The sequence below is a fragment of the Castor canadensis genome, chromosome 5 (assembly GCF_047511655.1).
Source record: "Castor canadensis chromosome 5, mCasCan1.hap1v2, whole genome shotgun sequence".
NCBI classification, from domain to species: Eukaryota; Metazoa; Chordata; class Mammalia; order Rodentia; family Castoridae; genus Castor; species Castor canadensis.
In genome coordinates, this window is record NC_133390.1 from 140,290,360 (window position 1) to 140,310,346 (window position 19,987).

The 19,987-nt window shown below is 39.4% G+C and overlaps 1 protein-coding gene across 1 annotated transcript; it reads right to left on the minus strand.

The window, feature by feature from the left end:
* Positions 1–10,856: 10,856 nt before the first annotated feature.
* On the minus strand, positions 10,857–14,429 carry Otor (otoraplin). The gene is made up of 4 exons (XM_074072403.1): positions 14,177–14,429; positions 13,691–13,830; positions 12,695–12,802; positions 10,857–11,540 (listed from the first exon to the last, which is right to left on the minus strand). The coding sequence occupies exons 1-4, from the start codon at positions 14,289–14,291 to the stop codon at positions 11,517–11,519; spliced, it is 387 nt and encodes a 128-aa protein (XP_073928504.1). The 5' UTR covers positions 14,292–14,429; the 3' UTR covers positions 10,857–11,516.
* Between the last annotated feature and the right edge of the window lie 5,558 nt (positions 14,430–19,987).

The following is a 19,987-nucleotide window of genomic DNA, read 5'->3' on the forward strand; positions in this document are numbered from 1 at the left end:
ACTTTACGGATCTCTTCCCCTTTTTCAAAATGAAAAAAAAATTATCCTTCTCTGATTACCCTGAAGTACTTTCTGTTTTTCAAGAGCCTGATTTTTATGATTCTCCCCTCCAATCAAGGCAGCTTGCTCAGTCCCCTTCTCTTCAGACCACATGCTCAAGTTATGCATGCTAACTGAGTATGGACCACACATACAGCACGGTCCAAATAGCAGCAAGCTTATCGGTTAGAATTTTATTTGGCTTCAAGTAATCAAACTTAGTAGTTTAACAAGTAACAAATAGGTACCTAACAGTTCAACATAGGAAGTGCACAAATGGTTCCTTCTTCCAGTAGTGTTAGACTGGCTTTTTATTGTAACTGACCCTCTCATCAAGAACCACAAAAGGGTATAAAACCAAGGGCTCAAAAAAGAACACAAGAGCATCCCCATCTACTCATTTGTGTGGTCATTGGACAAAATATAGGAAACATGCTTGAGCCATCAGGGAGCTAGAAAAGCATGGGGACTTTGAATATCCAGATCCCAGAGAAGGGAACTGAGGAGAGCCAAGTCCCACTAGATTTGAACAAAAGGATTACAGAGAATATGCAGAGTTCTAGGGGACATATGCTTCTCCGAGGATTAACCCTGTAACTATGACAGATCCTAGTGATCTCTCAGGGGCAGGACTTGTGAGACAGATGTGCAGTGAAGGGCTTCAGGACAATGACTATTTAGCAGTGTTTCAAAATTTGTATAACTGATACAATAAATCTTGGAGAAGTGAACCACCTGCTATATATCTCACAGAACCAAAACCATCCATCAAATCTACCTATGTTATAGTGTCATTTTAATACTGTTCAACAAGTTCAAAAAAGTTTCTGAGGGAGTTTTATTAAATCAAGTGAGAATGCAAAAAAAAAAAGTGCTGGAACTTGGAGGGCAATAGACAAGGGCTTGGGAAAGAAAAAAAAACAGACTGCATCCTTATCTCTTCATTTGCTTGGTCATGGAAAGGAGAGGTATTGCCTAGAACCTAAGGAAACTATAGCTGGCCTCATACACATAGGGCTTCAGCAGAATTGAGAAGCTTCCCAAACCTGGCTACTGTCCCCATTTTCCTGCCAGGCTCTGCAATTCCTTCCTTTGACAGAGAGCCATGGTGCAAGTTGTACCTGGGACATATGAAGTTTCTGGTCTCAGAACAGGCTCTAGAATTGCTGCTTTCTTCTCCATCCACCTGTTCCCTGAAAAAATGGGATCCTGATGGAAAGTGATCCTGGTACATGGAGCTGCCTGGAGAAAGCCAGTGCCACAAAGAAGCTGGGCACTCAGGACTCTTGCTAGAGTACTACTGGGGTTGGGAGAGGCTGGCACTTACAAATGCTTCACAACTTTCCTCCTATTTAAATTAGAGGCCACATCCAGGACCAATTTAATGACACTCCCTCAAAAATACATTTGCACTTGGGGATAATGAAGGTAATATAATGGGGGCGGTGAATTTGTTCTAAGTATACCACATGCACCTATAGCATTATCACAATGAAACCCCTTCATACTATTAATGTATGCTAATTTTAAAAAAGTTAAAAAAGAATTTTTTTAACTTTTAAAAGGAGGCAAATAGTCACCTACAGTCTCTTTTTAAAAAAAGAAAACAAAAAAACCCTATTTCAAGATTTTTTAGTCTTTCCCATTATATTTTTGGTTGACCTTTAAGTAAAGGCCTTTCTTAACCTGGCAGCCATTTTTTTCAGCTTCCTGACTTGAGAAAATGTTCCCTTCTATTGAGTTTGAAGCATTAGGCAAATGTTTGCCTAACCTTTGCTTGAAGCATAATCTTACCTTTTAATAAAGTACACCCAATAGACTGCACTACAAGTCTTTCATAGCTCTAAGTCGTGTTCTTACAAGGAAATGGAGGAATTAAAGAACAGTCTTGTTTGAACAGTAAGTCGCAGGTGATGAATCTGAAAGAGCTGGGTGGCTGGAAACGGTGAGAAGCTTTGAATATAAAATAGAGACAAATCCTATTCTGTCTTCCTATGGAGATGTGGGCTTGCAGGGAGTTCCATAGACAGCTCGGAGTGTTTGCTACTGTGCCATGTGAATAGCTCAGGATAAATCTGAACTGTTGGGAAGAGAAATCTTTTGTTTTCACATTTTTCCATTATTTGGGGATGGTAGGGTAAGGTGAGGTGAGAACTTGAAGAAGAAATCCCCACCCTCTTGCTACCCTGCCCCTATTATCTCTTCCACAATGGAGAAGGAATTGCAAGTTTTACTGGTCAGAATCTGAGACACTAGCTAAGCCAAGTTCTCCATGAAGACTAACAGGATCTCAGAAGGCATGGTGCTATGTTATCTCTTGCACCTTTGAGTATTGATTCTTCTTCCTACACCCAGCTTGACTTCCAGCTCCCCTGGATGGGGCCCACCTGTTAGGTACAGAACAAGTCATATGTTTGGTCTTGGTTTCCTCAAGGCAGACCCAGAAACAAGGATCTGAGCTGAAGAAATTTGTTTGGGAGGTGAACACAAGGAGCATCAGTAGGAGAGGAAGAAAGTGAGGCAGGGAAGGGAAGAGAGTCACAAAGGATGGGTGTGATATCAAGAAGGTCATCCCAGAGGACTCTGGAGCTCAATCTCACTGAAGACTTCTAGAAGAAGGTGGAAACTACATATCTAAGAGGAATCCCCTCCCCAGTTGGAGCATGCTTCTACATTGTACATACACACCCCTGCCAATCATCTGTTAATGTGCTCCTGGCAAGTGGGTGTTAATTTCTGGCACTTCCGTACTTCTGTGAAAGGGTGAACACCAGTGACCCTAAAAGCCATCAAGCAAGATGCAGGTGATATGGATCAGGTATCAATACATGTATTGTTCTTCTCTTTTGTTTTAACTTTTCTGACTGTAATGAACAGGATAAGCTATTGGTCCATATGGCTAATTGAATCCCATTCTTGTGACCTACAGTTAAGGAATTAGAATATAGGAAACCTTATGTGGATTTTCCAGGTTTAGCTATGTTCTCCAGTCCAGCCTATGCCACTGAAGAGATGGAGATGGGAAATGGAGGCACTTGGATACTAACCTAGTTCTTTAACTGTGTGAATGTCCCTTTTTGTCAAGTCTCAGGAGGGGAGAAGGCATTCAGATATAGGATTTGGAGATCCCAAACTTAACTTCCACCCTATAGTATGTACTTTGGCAATCTTTTACTTTGCTGTTTCTCAAAGTGCTTATTCTGAAAAACTCAATACAATGTCATGCAAGAGCAAAAGACTTTATTTCTTTTAAATTTATATTCAATAACAACTTCAAAAACTCATGCAAGTCTTATTCAAGATATGAACAATAACAAGCTAGAGTAAGAATTGAATTTAAGTTTCGTCTGAAGTCTACATTCATGTATGCTTTCAATATGAGAAAAAGAAATACATTTTGAACTAGGCATTAGGCCTCCAATTGTCTTTCACCCCCACCCCCATCCCCTGCCAGCAACATTTCTTTTAAGACGTCTCACTCTATAGGCCAGGCTTGCCTCAAACTCTTGATCCTCCTACTTCCACCTCTTGAGTGCTGGAATTATAAGCATGAGCTTTCTATGCTTAGGTACGTATCCCTTTTAAAGGCCCAGTTGTAATAGATGAGAACTAACCGATATATTTCTCCCCTTCTCTGAACTGAATCATATGCTACAAAGTACATTGCACATTTAGTTATTAATATTTAAGTAAACTCCTCCTCTAAGAAATGAGAAGTGTTGACATTGAGTTCAGTGCACAGTATTTAAATTTTAATTGTATCCACAAATGCACAGAGACCCTATAAATATACCTGTGTGCCTAGGAAGCTCTCCCGAGAAAGGTTAAATGGATGACAACAGCAAAGAAAGGCAAATAAAGGAAAAGAGAAATCCATGTTGCTAGCGACAGCTGGTGCTATTGAAATTGACAGTGCATACATGACAGAGGGCTAAGGAAGTGCTATTTTTATTTGAAAAATAATAGGGCTTTGTAATCATCTTTGGGAAGAAGCTGTAAAGCCAAGAGTACATGATAGCTGTTTAAAAAGCAATTAAGCAATCTCCAAAAGGAGATAGAAAAAAGGACTCCAGAAGAAATACACACAGTCCTTTTGACCCCCTCACATGTCAATCCTGCACAAGCCTGGAGTGGAGCCCTCATGTAGTGCTGATGGGGGTGAGGGAGCATTTGACAAAATGTTGGATTGAGAGCAAGGAAGGCAAGAGGAACATGTCTAAAATCATGAAGGCAGGAGATCACACCACTGCAAATGGCTGTTCCGTGTCTGTGTCGATGGCTCTGCCTGGCATGTTGATATGTAGGCTAGGATGCAAACCTATTTTTCAGGTATCAGCTTTACCTAATAGCTCATCAAAAACAAAGACATCCAGACTGCACTTGGAAAACAAACTCCCAGCCAGAAAATTGCTTAGGCCTTCCTAGCATTTGTCATTCTTTCAAAATTCACTAATCAATTAATATCACCTCTTAGAAAAGGATTTCTTGACCATGGCACCATTCTCAGTGGAGTCTGGAGTATTCTTTGTTGGGGTGCTGTCTTGAGAATTGTCAGATATTAAGCAGCATCCCTGCCCCCCTCCAGTAGTGCCCCCCTCCAGTTGTGACACTCAGACATGCCTTGGGACATGGCCAAATGCCCCTGGCAAGGATACAAAGAGGGATCAAAATAGTCCCCAGTTAAGAGTCACCCTGGTAGATGAAGTGAAAACCCACATGTATTTCTCATTCCTCATATTCCAGCAGGGTGTTATGGACAGCTTGTGGGTGGATCATGAAGTTATGTTGTGTGGCTTCAGATCCCTGCTCTCATACTTTCCAAAGTGAGTGACTTGGAACACCAAGTCCTGTGCCTTTCAGCCACCCCACAGTGCCCTGGAGGGGGCTTGAGCTGTGATAATTGTTTTCTAGACAAGTCTGTACTCACTGAATGCAAGGTGCTATTTCTGCTTTTCTGTAAATGATTTAAATCAACTAAAACAAATTATAAACTCTGCAGGACTCCTTATCAAAAGCAAACATGCAAAATGGTTCTGAAAGGGAAATGTCAGCGTTTCTCTAACATGTGAATTTTTCAGTTGAAATTATTATGAGGCAACCCATAGAAGCAGATTAACACCCCATGTATATAAGAAAACAGACTAAAGCAGATTTTAGGACTGGCAGAGGAGCTCAAGTGGTAGAGCACCTGCCTAGCGAGCATGAAACCTTGAGTTCAAACCTCAGTACCACCAAAAAAAACTTCAAAAAAAAAAGATTTTAAGATTTTGTGTGTGTGTGCTGGGGGATATGGAGACCCATCTGAGAAGCAAGCCTGAGGATGATTCTGAATGCACTGATTCCAAGTTGCTGCATGTCGGATCCAAGCTCACCACTGGAGGTCACCCTAGTCCCACCAAAGTTTCTCAGTCACTTGCAACTCAGAAAGTTTCAGGACCCACAGAAGTAAACCAAGAAGGAAATCTGAAGCCACTGGACTCAGAAGATGCGGCAGGGGTTTGTGCATGTTCAGAGATGGTATAAGGGTGAAATGAAATGAGAAGTCAGAGCAGGCGGAATCAGCGCAACCCAGGTGCCTGCGAACGTGCCTCCTATAATCCATGTGTTTTGTTTCCATTCCCCAGCACCACCAGCCCACTTAAAACCACTTTGCTGGCATGCTGAACTGCCTGGGAATGACACTCCCCTACCACAACCCTTAGTCAATGATGGTGTTAGTCTGTTTTCTGTCACTATAACAAAAGACCTGGGACTGGGTAATTGATGAAGAATAGAAGTTATGTAGCCCACAGTTTTGGAAGCTGGGAAGTGTAAGACCCTGGTGCTGGCATCTGGTGAGGACCTTTCTTGCTGCTGCACCATAAGATGGTGAAGACCTTCATACAGTGAGACAAAATAAGCATGCCAGAGAGAGCTCACTTTTACCACAAAGCAGCTCTAAGACAATTAATGTATCCATTGTGCCCTCATGACTCAATCACCTCCCAAAGGTCCTATCTCTCAAACGCCATTAGCATATGACTGTGTGGATTTATAACACATGAAACCTGGGGGATACATTCAGACTCCAGCAATGACTGACAGGCCAGAAGAAAGCTAGCTTCCTCTCCTTGGGTCTTAGCGACTTTGATAGATAATTTACCACACTCCAGAGTCCTCTGTCAAGTGCAGCCAGCCACCATAAGACTTTGCCTGAGGTAGATCCTGCATGGGCTCCCTCTCCTTTTCCACCCTCCTTCCCCCACTTAACTATTTCTCCTGAGAATCATTCCTTGAAAAAAATCACTGTACATAAGTCCTCATCTCAGGGTCTGCTTCTGGGGAACCTATCTGATTAAGACACTGCTCACAAATGTTGATTCCCTTCCCCATGATCATCTGACTGGATGGCACAGGTAATAGGGGGACTTGCTGTGGCCTTTTCCTACAGGACAGACCAGCATACATATCTATTCCTGGGCACAGACAGACTCAGCTGAGCCCTGTCCACTGAGCAGCAGCCAAAGCTGGTTCCCAGGGAATAAGCTGTCTCTTTGTGGCTCTCAGAAGTCAAGGATTAAGGTTTGTCTACCAACCTACTTATCACAGCACTAATAGTATAATTTAAAGCCCAAGGAAAGATCTAAAGCTGATTTTTTTTAAAGCCTCCAAAATCATTTCAGATCATGAAGGGAGAAGAGAAGGATCTGGAAGTGAGCCAATAAATCATGACTGACCAAGGGTCATGTGAGGTGGCTGAGTGGACATCCATTGGCATGACTTAGGAATTTTGTCTTTGGTAGCTAGAAATCTAAAAGCATTGGCATCTTTTGTTCCCCCAGCTCAACGTGGCATCACTCAAATTACATTCCCATCTTGACTGGTTCATTTGGCCAGAATAAATTCACATGCTGCAGCAAATAGGAAAAGGGGAGGGAAGGCAAGGAGGTGAGATATTTAGTAGCACCACCCATCAAATGTGCTGACTGTAGCATGGTGTACACTTGAGAAAAATGATTAAAACGATTGCTCATATGTGACAGAAAAGTAATTTTCATTTAGAAAAATATTTAAAACCAGAGCTGGGGAGCATTCTCTGTCTTAGTTAATAATGGCTTATATTATATGGAGGGTAGATTTAAATAAAGCCTATGGATCGATATATCATTTTCCTGGTTACATTGCTGATATACCATGGTCTCTGTAAGGGATGCAGCTGATGTCGGAAGGCCTGAAATTGTATTTCAAGACTAGAACAAGGGACATTATAAGCTGGAGTAATTTTTTTCTCTTATTGTTTTCATCATTTTGAGATAGAAGAGGGTAATTGTTGAAGAAATGAATTTCTTCCTAGTGCTTGCTCTTATTTGTTCCCTCCACTCAGAGCTGAACTGCTCTCCCCCTGCAGAGATTTGTTTAAAAATGACATGAATGAGCTTACTGTTATCCTGTGTTTGAATCTGATCCGTGGGGGCACACATGCCTCCTTAGTCAATAAATATGAGAAGCAGTAATGGGCCACATTTATCAAAGATGGTGATGTTAAACAGACTGATGCTTTTACAGTTCTCTTCTCTGCTAATGAAATATCCTGAGGTTTTCTAAAACTTCACTGTGCTACTGGATGTAGTCACATTGTTCATTATGAAAAATACACTAAGACAACTGTGAGTCAGATATTTTTTCACCCAAGTGATATTTGCACAGAACCAGTTTGGAAGTGGGAGGTAGCATGAGAGGACCTTCAGGCCCTGGATATTTCTGGAAAAAGTTGACTTTTAAATGGCCAATTCTGACAATTACTTCAGCTTCTCCACTTCATGTTACCATTTCATACAGCAGGTCTGAAAAACTCTTGGTAGGCTTTTGCAAAGGGTCTTAGAAATTCATGTTAAGAATTTAAAAGACACGTTTCCAATCTTCATATTTGATGGACATTCTGATTTCTGATTTACCTCCTATGGCTTTGCAGAAAGCAAAAGTAACTTTTCTACCCACTTGTCCCTTGAACAAGAGTTATAACTTTTCAGCAAAGAGGAATGCTATTATACCAGGACTAGACTGCCTTATTTTTAGGAATTACCCTGTTGTGCTTTCAACAGATAACCAAAGCCCTGCCTTAAATTACCTTTTCCTGCCATTTGCCGAATAATTATTCTTAAGGAGCAAAGAAAGGAAATTCAAAAGTCAGCTCTCTGAAATCTTTCAGATAATTTCAGGTAATTTTTAAAGAAAAATAAAAATTACAAAAGTTTATGAAGCCTAGAATGTGTTACCAATATCTTTGATTTAGAAATTTCACAGGGGCTGAATCAAGAACTGCAATTTCTTATCTGTAAAGTATCCAGCAGGTTATAGCAGCAGCAACTTGAGGGAAGGCTATTTTCCATTCAGCCCTAGCAGATCAGATAATAGGGACTGCCACTTAAAGTCCCTACTATGTCCTGCTCATATACACACATTACATTTAATTCTCATGACAGCCCAGCCAAGGAGGTGCTATTAATCCTAAGTATAATCGAGAAAGCTGAGACCCAATGAGGTTAGCTAGAGAATGGTAGCTTGCGTTATTTCAAAGTTCCATGATGCCCTGGGCTCTTTTCTCATCAACTAACTTTTCTGAGCCACCCAAACTACCCAACACAATTTCTTTAAACTTGATTTCATTTTATTGCCTACTAGCATGTACAATGCCCCAACTTCTTCTTGCTGTAATCAGTTTCTCTACTTACTTGCCCTATGCTGGTAACTTATTTGAATGCCTGTGCTCTAGGCAAAATCTTCCAATTATTCTACATTGGCCCATGGAAACTGCTTGCTTTGCCCATCCTCATCCACTGCCATGTATTATTTCTTTATACTTCCTCTCCCCATATTCTGTGAGATCAGAGATAAAGGAATAAAAATCTTTTTTTTTTCTGTTTCCTAGTATCAGCTGCACAGCAAAACATAACCACTCCCTAAACTGAATTAACTACATCATAGACTGAAAGTCATTGGCAGTAGCTCTCCTTCTCTGTTTAATATTATTTAATCAGTCTATAGTTATGTCAGGGACAGCAAGATGGGAGGAATAAAACTGGAAAAGGCAAGTGAGGATCTTGAGACTTCACATTCTACCTTGGTTAAAATAGAATGAGTTTGGGTAGCTGGGGCTCTCCAGGATGGAATGGGGTCCATCCTGGTATTGAGTAGCCAGATTTAGCTACCCAGTACACAATCAACAGACTACAGAAAAACTTGGGCAACATAATATAATGGAACTTGCCTTGGAGCATCAAGGAAGCCTACAAACTAGGATTCACTCAAGGGTCATAGATAAATGTCATCAGTTGACAACCTCATAGAGGTGCTAAAATTCCCTTCCTCTTAGTGAGAAAAGAAGAAAAATTCCTGAACTGGGAAGGGCCCCAGACTCTCATCCTCTTTAATCCTGTCACCACTCAGCCCCCTTTTTTCTGGATACAGATCAATGGACTGTCAAGAGTGCCTGCAATATGATGGAGAATGTTAAGATCCTGTTGAATCTTGGTAGGATTGTCTCATTTCTTAGGTTCTCTGGCTGTGTGTGTGTGGTATTGGGGTTTGAACTCAGGAACTACACCTTGAGCCACTCCACTAGTCCTTTTTTGTGATGGGTCTTTTCAAGATCAGTTCTAGCAAACTATTTGCCTGAGTTGGCTTTGAACCACGATAGTCATGATTTCTCCCTCTTGAGTAGCGAGGACTCCAGGCGTGAGCCACCAGCACCCGGCTTTTGTTTATTTCTTTGTCTATAAGATAAGGAGAAGGACATAAAATGAGCCTCTCTTCAGTGTACATTAATTGCCTGCAGGTTGTGTTGAAATGCAGTTCTGATTCACAAATTCTGTACTGGGCTCTGAGATTTGGAGTCTAATCAGCTTCCAGGGATGCACTTGGCACCAAGAGGCTAGACACAGCAGGTCAAGTCCTGCATGTGCTTCCATTCTTTTGGTGCAGGCATATCGCCCCCACCCCTGTAGAATTAAACCAATCAATGACTTACCTGCTCCTGGATAGGAATAGTCATGGTGGGTGGGAAAGGATTGGGGAAACAGAATCCATTTCCTAAGCATAAGGAGTGAGGCTGGATGCCTGAGACCTGATGGATGGTGCAATGGGTCTGCTGGGTGTCTAGAAGGGTGATAACATGTCTGGAGTGTGAAGGCCAACAAGTGAGAAGCAAATAGAAATAGAAACAGTGTAAGTATTTCTTACCTTAAAAATGTTGTTGCAAGCCCTAGCTCTTATCTGGAAGTCTGTGTTAAATGAAGTGAGCTAGGTTCAAGAAAACTGTGGGATTCTTTTGTTGTGTTTTGTTCAGGAGTACTGTTTTACTTGACTAACTTCCACAAAAATTTGGTAAAACAACAGTCACCCAAAGTCACCATGGATATAACTGAAAAATGACCCAGATCCAAGTCCCTGACTTGCTCTAAATGTTCTCTTCTGCTTCCTTCTTCACACTTATGGAATGACCAGACCACAGAAAACTGAACAGCAAACCTCATTCCCAAGCTCTCCACCACCCCCTAATCAATGTATACTACACCAAGGTAAAAAAAAAAATGTTAATTTTTAAACATTCAGAATTATGAAGTGTTTTTTTAAAGCACAGTACAAGTATTTTAACTACATGTAAACAAACAAAAATTCATAAGTAAATCAAAATTATATTAGTTATACACAACCAATGCAGGTTTCCAGTTAATACAGAAAATCTCATGTGTGTATCAAGATCATAAAACCTGCATCCTCTCACCAAATTTCTTGATACATCACCCTTGTCTAGAGGGAACTAACTACCCAGAAACAAGAAGTTAAAAGTTGAAATAAAAGTAGACAAGAGAACCCACAGACTTTGGCTTCATTCTTTAATAACTTGAATAAGATCCAGTGAGGGCACCCAATAAAAGGAAATATTCTATTAAAAGTATTTCCATAAACTAACCCCTGTACTACATAATCACCGTCTCATTTAAATTTATATAAAGGCAAATTGAGTATTTCAAAGTTAAAGTTATTCAACTGAAATAATTTATGAAGCTTTTTCAAAAGAGAAATTTAGGGACATAGTCCAAACATCTATGAATCCAAAAGTAAAGCCTATGGAGTCATCAAGGAGTCAAAGAATTGGGAAGAATTACTATTTGGAAATAACTACAAATAAACCATCTACTATATACGGTCCCATGTAAGTGAAGATTCCCTGGGCTGAAAAATAATTCTTTGGCTTCAATTCATGTATTTGAGTCAAACATCACCCTGTCCCAGCTTGTGGGAAGATTGCCAGCAGAAAACAAGACTAAGCTCAAAATCCCCTTTTATCATCCACATTCAGCCCTTAGCCCCAGACTTCCTGTAAGGTAACAAACTCTTGAAACAAAGCCAGAAATTAGGGATATACATTTTGAGATTATTTTTGACCTTTTCTTCATTTTGATGCTTCCTTTTTATCTGAAGTTTAAATGGATTTCTTACTCACAGAAGAAGTCAATATCCTGGAAAAACACAAAAGCATAAAAAGATTGAACTGAGCAGGCTGGGCCAGAAATCAGATGTAGGTTTTTTCTTTTTATTTAAAATCACATTTAATCAAAGAGATATTTGGATTTAAAATAAGTAAAGGTTAAGTCCCGAAGAATATAAAATAATTATCAGTTTAAGTAAAAAAAACTACTTAAAATGAAGGTCCTCAAATAAACTTTTAATTTATGGTTGACAGATCAAACTCAGCACTAAAAAGCAATGACAAGTGAGTGGTATCTCTGTAGGTTGGGCAGCGTTTGAAGTGCAGTAATTAGCTTTGGGAGATGCACTTCAAAACAACCACCTTACAAAGCAGCTCAGAAAGGATCTTTTATTTCTGCCATGAGTTTACAGGACCCTAGGGCATTAAGAAGAGTAAGATTCTATTGCATGCATAAGTAGAATATCTGCCACAAATATAAGACATTCAAATTTTTTTCTACAATGTTTTGATCTTATCAAAAGCAGTTACTAATTTTTTGCCCAATCTGCCTTTCATAAATAAGTATAAACCATCAGTAAATTAATTAATATTATTTTGATTTCTCCTTTTACAACATGGATTCCTTCCAGGAAACTTACATCTAAAACAATAGGGGTACTGTATTGTGTATTTGAAATTTTCTAAGAGGGTAGATCTTAAGTGCTTTAAACACACACACACACACACACACACACACACACACACACATACACACACACACATACAACTAGATGATAGACATTAATGAGGTTGATTGTGATAATCATTTCACAATGTGAAATTAGATGTGAACATATAATTTATGTGGATATATCAAAACATCAAGTTGTATACTTTTAATAAATACAATTTTTGTGGATCAATTGTACATCATGTAAGTTTAAAAAATACAGTAAACTGAAGCATTAATAACTAATAACCTCAAGTAGAACAAAGGGAGGGCAGTTATAGAGATAGTGAGCTAAGCTTTCAATATTGATAGTTGATATAAATACTTCCCCAAATCTTACTATCTCAGAAAAGCCACCATTGGAAGTTGGGGGGCTTTGTTCTCCACATCCTGTAAGTTCCATAATGTGTTTTTAGAACCACACCATATCACCCTAAAATCAGTCTTCCTCTGGTCACCTCTGAGATGCTTACCGTAGTAGGAACTTCCTTGGTGGCTTCCTGGTATACACGTTGCTCCTTGACCAAGCTGCCAGGGAAATAACCCACGATTCCCATCTCATCCTGATGATCACCATAAACCTGAGTGCCCAAAAGAGAGACAGTCAGGGCAAAGCTGATGCAAAGGTCTTCTGAGAAATCTCTTTGCTAACAGTGAGAATGATACAACCAGCAGATGTTGCCTTTCACTCTGCAGTCTAGAGGACTCAGCCAAATTTGAAATTCACTTATAGCAGCTAAGTTAACATGCAGGAATTACACGTCTACTCTTCTGTGGCCCAGCTTGACTTATCTCACTATTTTAGCATTACTTTATTTTCTACAATCTTGTGACTTGCCAGAAACCCAAAGAAAAAGAAACTCAGTAAATTTTTTAAAAAGTAAATTACTTTCATTTTACAGGTTGCATAGTTCTCAGTGTCTACCAATTCAAGTGAACAGATTCTTGAATTCATTTCAATTTAATTCTTCATCACTTTAGAACCTATGTTTGGGTTCTAAAGACAGTAAATCAACTCAGCTTCATCCCTCCCCAGGGCTTGCACAATATGTTTTAACTCAAGAAAGCAGATTCTTTGGAATTAGAGTGTAAGGCTTCCTAAAGGAATACTGAAAGTTTAAATGACCAGACCACCAATTCACATACCTTTCACTTGGCAAGTCCTCTCAGACACTGTTGAATGAGATTCAAACTCTTTGAGACAGGCAAGACCTAATGTGTATGACTTTTTTCTTGCCAAAACATTATATTACCCTACCTTTGATTTTGCCATGAAATTATCTTTGCTCCTTTAAAATGCAATAGTAGCAAGTGTGGCTGAAATTTTGCATTTGCACTCATATTTACAATGTTGTTCTTAACAACTAGTTTTAAGCATTAAAATGGGTTGGAGATAGGTAATCAAGGAAAAATTAAAAGCATCCTGGGTCAAGATGTGTGTATTTTTTTTTTAAAAAATTTCATCTTACACTGCCAGCCCAAAATTCTCCAGCTTCATTTTCTTTTACCAGCTTTGAATAAACGTAGATCTGCTGTCCTTTTTTAACATTAATGAATCTACAGTCTGGGGCGTTGTAATCTTCTTGAGCTCTAGCCAGAGAAATAGTATCTGGAAGAAAATAATAATAATAAAAAGGAAGTGACTACATATTACAATGGTAAAAAGGCAGCACACATAAGAAAACGAGGAAATCAGAGTGACTAATAACCCCCAGTGTGCAGATGGGGTTCAATTCAAGATGAGTGAAAAAGCCAAAATATTAAAGCTGCAAAATCTTAGCCAAGTGAATTCCCCATAGTTAGACACCAACCATACAGAGTAGGAGATGCAATGCTGATAACATTCACATTAAAGAAAATTCACTTCAAAGTACAATTCGATTTTATGCTGTTAGTGGATATATTTTTCCAATTCTACAATAGAAAGAGAATGAAAAGCATAAAAACTTCCTTACAGACACAGTCGTCATCTGCACACAGCTTCTTGGAAGAAAGTCTATCCATAAATACTCCATGCCCCACACACAGAACCACAAGACTTGAGAAAAAAAGTGTCAGTATTCTCTCCATTTTCCTTTTTGACTGTTTTGACTAGCACTCTTTGCCTGGAAGTGGAGACTGACTTCAGTGGTTCCTGTCTTTTATGTGAAACCCAGACCTCTGAGTAAATACCCTAGCCAATGGAAAGGGACCACCACCCCTCTGCTTTCATAAAGAAGTCCAGGAGTACAGGACTACTATTTAGTATTTGATTTTCCAAAGAGAGTCAAACTCCATATCTTGTTTACACACAAATGATACACCCTGGTTAAAGCCACATTAGCTGTGATATATTGCCTATATCAGCAGAATATTGTTGAATGAACTATGAAAATTTCAAGCCATTTTTTAGTTCAACTCTTATATTCTTTTGGTTTATGAGCAAAAATGCACAAACTATAGAAATCTTTTGAAAATATGAGATATCCTTAGCACAAATAATTGTGATTTGAGCAAATCTAAGTAATAAAAAGTTGGGTTTACAGGCTCATACATATAATCCTTGATACTAGGGAAGCAGAGATCAGGAGGATCACAGTTCCAGGTCAGCCCAGGCAAAGAGTCGGCCAGACCCCATCTCAACAAATAAGCCAGGCATGCGGGATGTGCCTGTCATTACAGGTATGCAAGAGGCATAAGTAGGAGGACTGAGGTCCAGGTGAGGCTTTATCTGAAAAATAACTAAAGCAAAAAGGGCTGGGACATAGCTGGAATGATAGAACGCCTACCTAGCAAGCATAGGGCCCTGAGTTCAAACCCCAGCATAATAAAATAATCTAGATTTGCATAAAAGATAATTAAAGAATTAATATATTTACAATTCTTTTGTCATAGGATTCTTAGAAGTCATGTTTGTCCTGGGCCACCAATAGATGATAAGACTTGAGTTAATGTTACCTCCTTACTCTACCAACAGGTAAAGAAAGAGATAGGTGGATTGGGGAAAAAGGGCAATCCTTTCTTTATCTCTGTGTAAGTTAACTTTGTGTCACCATATAAATACATGAGATCACCATCTTATACAGAAAAAGTTATTTTGGCCCACAGCTTTAGAGGTTTCAGTCTGCAATCATCCCATTGCTTTGGGCCTGTAGGGAAACAACACATCATGATGACAGTGTGTGATGAAGCAAAAAACCACTTACCTCACAGCCAGGAAGCAAAAGAGAAGGAGAGACCATGAGTCCCACAGTCCTCTTTAGGGACACACCCTCAATAACCTAAAGACCTATCACTGGGTCCTACCTCCCAAGTGATCCCCCACCTCCTAATACACCTACCCTAGGGAACCAGTCTTTAACACATGGACTTTTAAAGGACATTGAAGATCAAAACTACTCTCCTCTAAAACAATATTTCTTAAAATGCTCACGGGTCATTAGCCAGAGAGAAGAGAATAAAGTTAGAGGTTTATGTTATCCCATCTTCCTGCTTCTGGGCATCCCTCCCATAGAAAGAGGGACACTGCTAGAAGTCACCAAAGTTGAAGCACCAATACATCTACTCAACAAACATTTATTGAGCACCTACTATGTGCCAGGTGGTGTTCTAGGCACTAGAGATATAGCAGTGAATTTAAAAAGGCACCGGCACCAAGTATTTATTTTCTATTTGGACAGACAGAAAATAAGGGGCTGTTTTTTTATAGAATGTTTGGGTCTGGCATCTCTCTGCTAGGTGGAACCCTGACCCCTTACCCACTGTTTCTGGAATAGAGATTCCTGTCAGGAAGTTCTCTCCAACTTGGTTGATCATATGACTTCAGAGAGCTACCTTGTCCCTCCATCACCAAATATAGTCACCTCACAAAATGAACAAGAATTCAACTTACCAAATATTTTTGTTCAAAATAGTTTTCTAAGGGATAAATTGGTAAAGATATACTTACAGCATAATAAAAGGTTTGTTCGGGATGTATGTAGGCATATGTATACGTGTGTATAATAATAGTGTTATTGTTTCATTTGTGTGTGTATAAGGTTTTGCTGTGTATGTTATTTTCCCAGGAGAATCTTTTATATAGTTGGCCCTGATGTGGAAGCTTGTTTTCTTCGATACCTTCATTATGGAGGAGGAAATTGAGGCCCATCATGACCAAAGTGCCCTTTTTTTGACCATGCTGTCTAAAGGTCACCCTGAGGGATCATGGTTCAATGCTGTATCAAATCATCACTGTCAAAGTAGAGTTGGGACTTTAAATCCTCTCTTTCCTACTTCATGACAAGGAAAGAATGAATTAGAAATCATTTCTGCAAGTAGAATGTTCGTGCATTTTTCCTTCATTTAATCTAGGGGACTAAAAGTATCTCTGGGAAAACTAAAGCATTGATTAAATCTTAATCCTGACCAGGCAGCTGTTTCACAGACTGTTACAGTCTCAAACCAGCCCTCAACATGGGAGAGTTAAAAGACAATTGCCGTTTAAGAAACACTTTAAGAAATGAGGATTGCATAAACTCAGATTGTCACATTGGGTAACAGGCCTTCCACAGCAGAGTAAAATGGTAAATAAAGGAACACCCAAGCTACACAATTATCAGTTAAGGTTAGGCTAACACGAAGTTTTGATTGGCCTTTTGAAGGTGAAGAAATAAAGAGATGCCAAGCCTTCTTGGTGTACCCCAGGAAGGCCTGACATTATTTTGGTGTCTGCAGTGGCTAGAGACAGAACTGAGACTAGGAGCTGCTTGGTAAAATTTTGTTTTCAAATAGGAATTCAAACTTACAATCTTGCAGCAAGTAGTTGTGCCAAGCAGCTCTGCTCATGGCAACGTGGTTCCTGGAGGTTCAGTAACAGCTCTAACCAGAGCTGTTTTCCTCCTTGTCTAGATCTCACCATGTGTTCTTCAAGCCTTTAATCTCCAAATGACACTATTTTCCTTCAACTTCAAATTATATTCTTGGGTCTGGAGTTTCTAAAATGGAGGTTTTGGCTCCTTTAGGGTCCAAGGATAAGTTCCCCAGCATGTGAAGTAAGCAAAAGAACCTCTTTACCTACATACTCTGCTGGTAGTAATGTAAATTAGTACAATGGCTATAGAAAACAGTACGGAAGCTCCTCAAAAAAACTAAAAATAGTAATTTCACTCCTAGGGATAAACCCAAAGGAATGTAAGTCAGGTTACAACAAAGGCATCTGCACAGCCATGTTTACTGCAGCACTATTCACAATAGCTAAGCTATGGAAACAGCCAAGATGCCCCATTACTGATGAATGGATTAAGAAAATGTGGTATTTTTATACAATGGAATTTTATTCAGCCACAAAGAAAAATGAAATTTTGTCATTTGCAGGTAAATTGATGGAACTGGAGAACATTACCTTAAGCAAAGTTAGCCAGGATCAGAAGGCTAAAAGCTTCATGTTTTCTCTCATATATGGAATACAGATCTAATACAAATACAGCAAAACTATGAAAAACAGGTTACTCTAAGGGGCAGTCACATATGAAAGGGGGAGGGTAAAAGAAGGAAGTTAAGAAGTTGAGTATGGTTGATGTACTCTCTATACAACAATGAACATAGAATTTTTAAACTGGTTAAAACCTCCATAAGAAAAGGATGAAGGGAGAAAGAAGAAAAATAGAGGAAATGAACCACATTGGGCTACAATACATACATTCATGGAAGTGCCACTTCCTGTGTATCTTCTTTGTTTGTTTAAGACATCTTAAACAAGCAACATTGTGATTTTTGTTTGTTTTCTTATTTTCTTATACAAAATTGGAGAAGGGGAAGGTGGAACAGGTCCTGACTGGGGAGTTGGTACCAGTGAGAGGAGGTAGGTGGTGGGGAAATGAAGGAGGGTGAATATGGTGCCAATACTGTGTACATATGTATGTAAATGGAAAAATGGTTTCTGTTGAAACTATTCCTGGAATTGGGGAAGGGAGTATGAAGGAGAAAGGTGGAGGGAGTGAATTCAAGTATGATATATTTTATGTATGGTAGGAACTTTTGTAAATGCCACAATGTACCCCCACCCAGCACAACAATAAAGAAAATCACTGCAGACCCCCCCCACCCCCCAGAAGACCTTCCTTCCCGTGGCCTCCAGGGTCCTGTAGGATCTGGATCCTCTACCACTCCATTTCTATCTTGAAAACACTAAACTCAATTCTGTTTCAGGCTCTGAGCTCACTACCTGCATATCTTCCTTCTGATATTGGCATTCAGATATTGGCCAAATGCCTCTGTAGACAAACATTTAACAAAACCACTACATACACAACTCCAATTCAATGCTTGTACCATCAACCATGGTACATGTCCTAAAGCATGTTCCACCTTGTCTATCTTGTCCATCACTCTAGTACCCAAAAATATACTTGGTATACAATAAATAGGTATTCATTGAATGAATGAATGAATGATCCTTCTGAAATTATACTTAGGTGTATTTACATACACATCTACTTCTACCCCCCTGAGGTAAGTTGCTGGCTTTTCCCTTTTTTAAGTAAAAAGAGATTGAAACTGGGTGATGGTAGCTCATGCCTACAATCCTGCCTACCTAGGAGGCTGAGAGCCAAAGGATCACAGTTGGGACGCCAGCCAAATTGTTCGCCAGACCCATCTCCAAAATAACCAGAGTAAAAGGGGCCGTAGGGTTGGATCAAACGGTAGAGTGCCTGCTTCACAAGTACAAAGCCCTGATATAAAATCCCAGACCCACTTAAAAAAAAGGTGGGGGGATTCATAACACCTCAAAATTAAGACTTAAATTATCATGGTAGAGACCCTGGAGACTTGCACATGGCACCTCAATTTTGGCATCATTTCATAGAAATAGTTTTAGGCTTACTTTAGACATGCTAAATCTGAACCCACATCTTAACAAAATATTCAAGTGACTCAGAGGCATATTGAAGTTTGAGAAATATTGCTCAAGGCAAAAATTTTTAGACAGGGCTTCAAATTCTTTATTAGGTCTTTACTGGATACATTTACAAGAAGCAAAATGCTTATTAAATATTCAAATAAAATATTGTAAGTTTAAAATGTAGGTGTGAGTTTAAGTTTCCACTTTAATACTACTTTTTATCAATCACTATACCACCTTTGAAAATACTATGTGAGATAATGATCTAGTTATTATACCCTCCTTTTCTTAAAGGTAGAAATCTGCTTTGGTAGTTCTTAACCTTGGCTCACATGGGAATCACCTCAGAAACTTAAAGAAACATTGGTGACTGAGTTTCAAGAAATTGTGATTTAATTCATGGGGGATGTAGATTAGGCATGAGTAGCTGAAAATCTCTCCCAGATGACCCTACTATGCAGCTAAAGTTGAGACCCTGTAACATTAGACTCTCTAGAGTTTGGTTACCTACAGGAGCATTGTGCAAATAAGTTAATACACTGAGGTTAACGGGATTGGTGAAGAGAACACATAAGAAAAGGGGAAAGGTTAGAATAAACTCAGGGATGATGGGTTGCAATTTGAGGTCTTGTTATGGTCATGATTTTAACATAATCATATCGATATATCTGAAGACAGATTTCTATCTATGCACAATTAAGATGAAAGTCAACAGTCTGAGGAACTGACAGGCAACTCAAGACCTAAGAAGGCTGAGTGTGGCAGTATACACCAGTAATCCCAGCACTCTAGAGGCTAAGGCAGGAGCATGATGAGTTCTAGGCTACTCTGGACTACACAGTGAGACATGACAACTACATGCAACATGATCTTGGATTGATTCTAGGGTCATTATTAGGTTATC

Excerpts from the sequence above, each read along its gene's own strand:
- Otor (XM_074072403.1), bottom strand. The coding sequence starts at position 14,291 with ATGGAGAGAATACTGACACTTTTTTTCTCAAGTCTTGTGGTTCTGTGT. Across the intron at positions 13,831-14,176 it reads TGCAGATGACGACTGTGTCT|ATACTATTTCTCTGGCTAGA; the intron begins GTAAGGAAGTTT and ends ATTTTCTTCCAG. Across the intron at positions 12,803-13,690 it reads GAGAATTTTGGGCTGGCAGT|GTTTATGGTGATCATCAGGA; the intron begins GTAAGATGAAAT and ends TTGGGCACTCAG.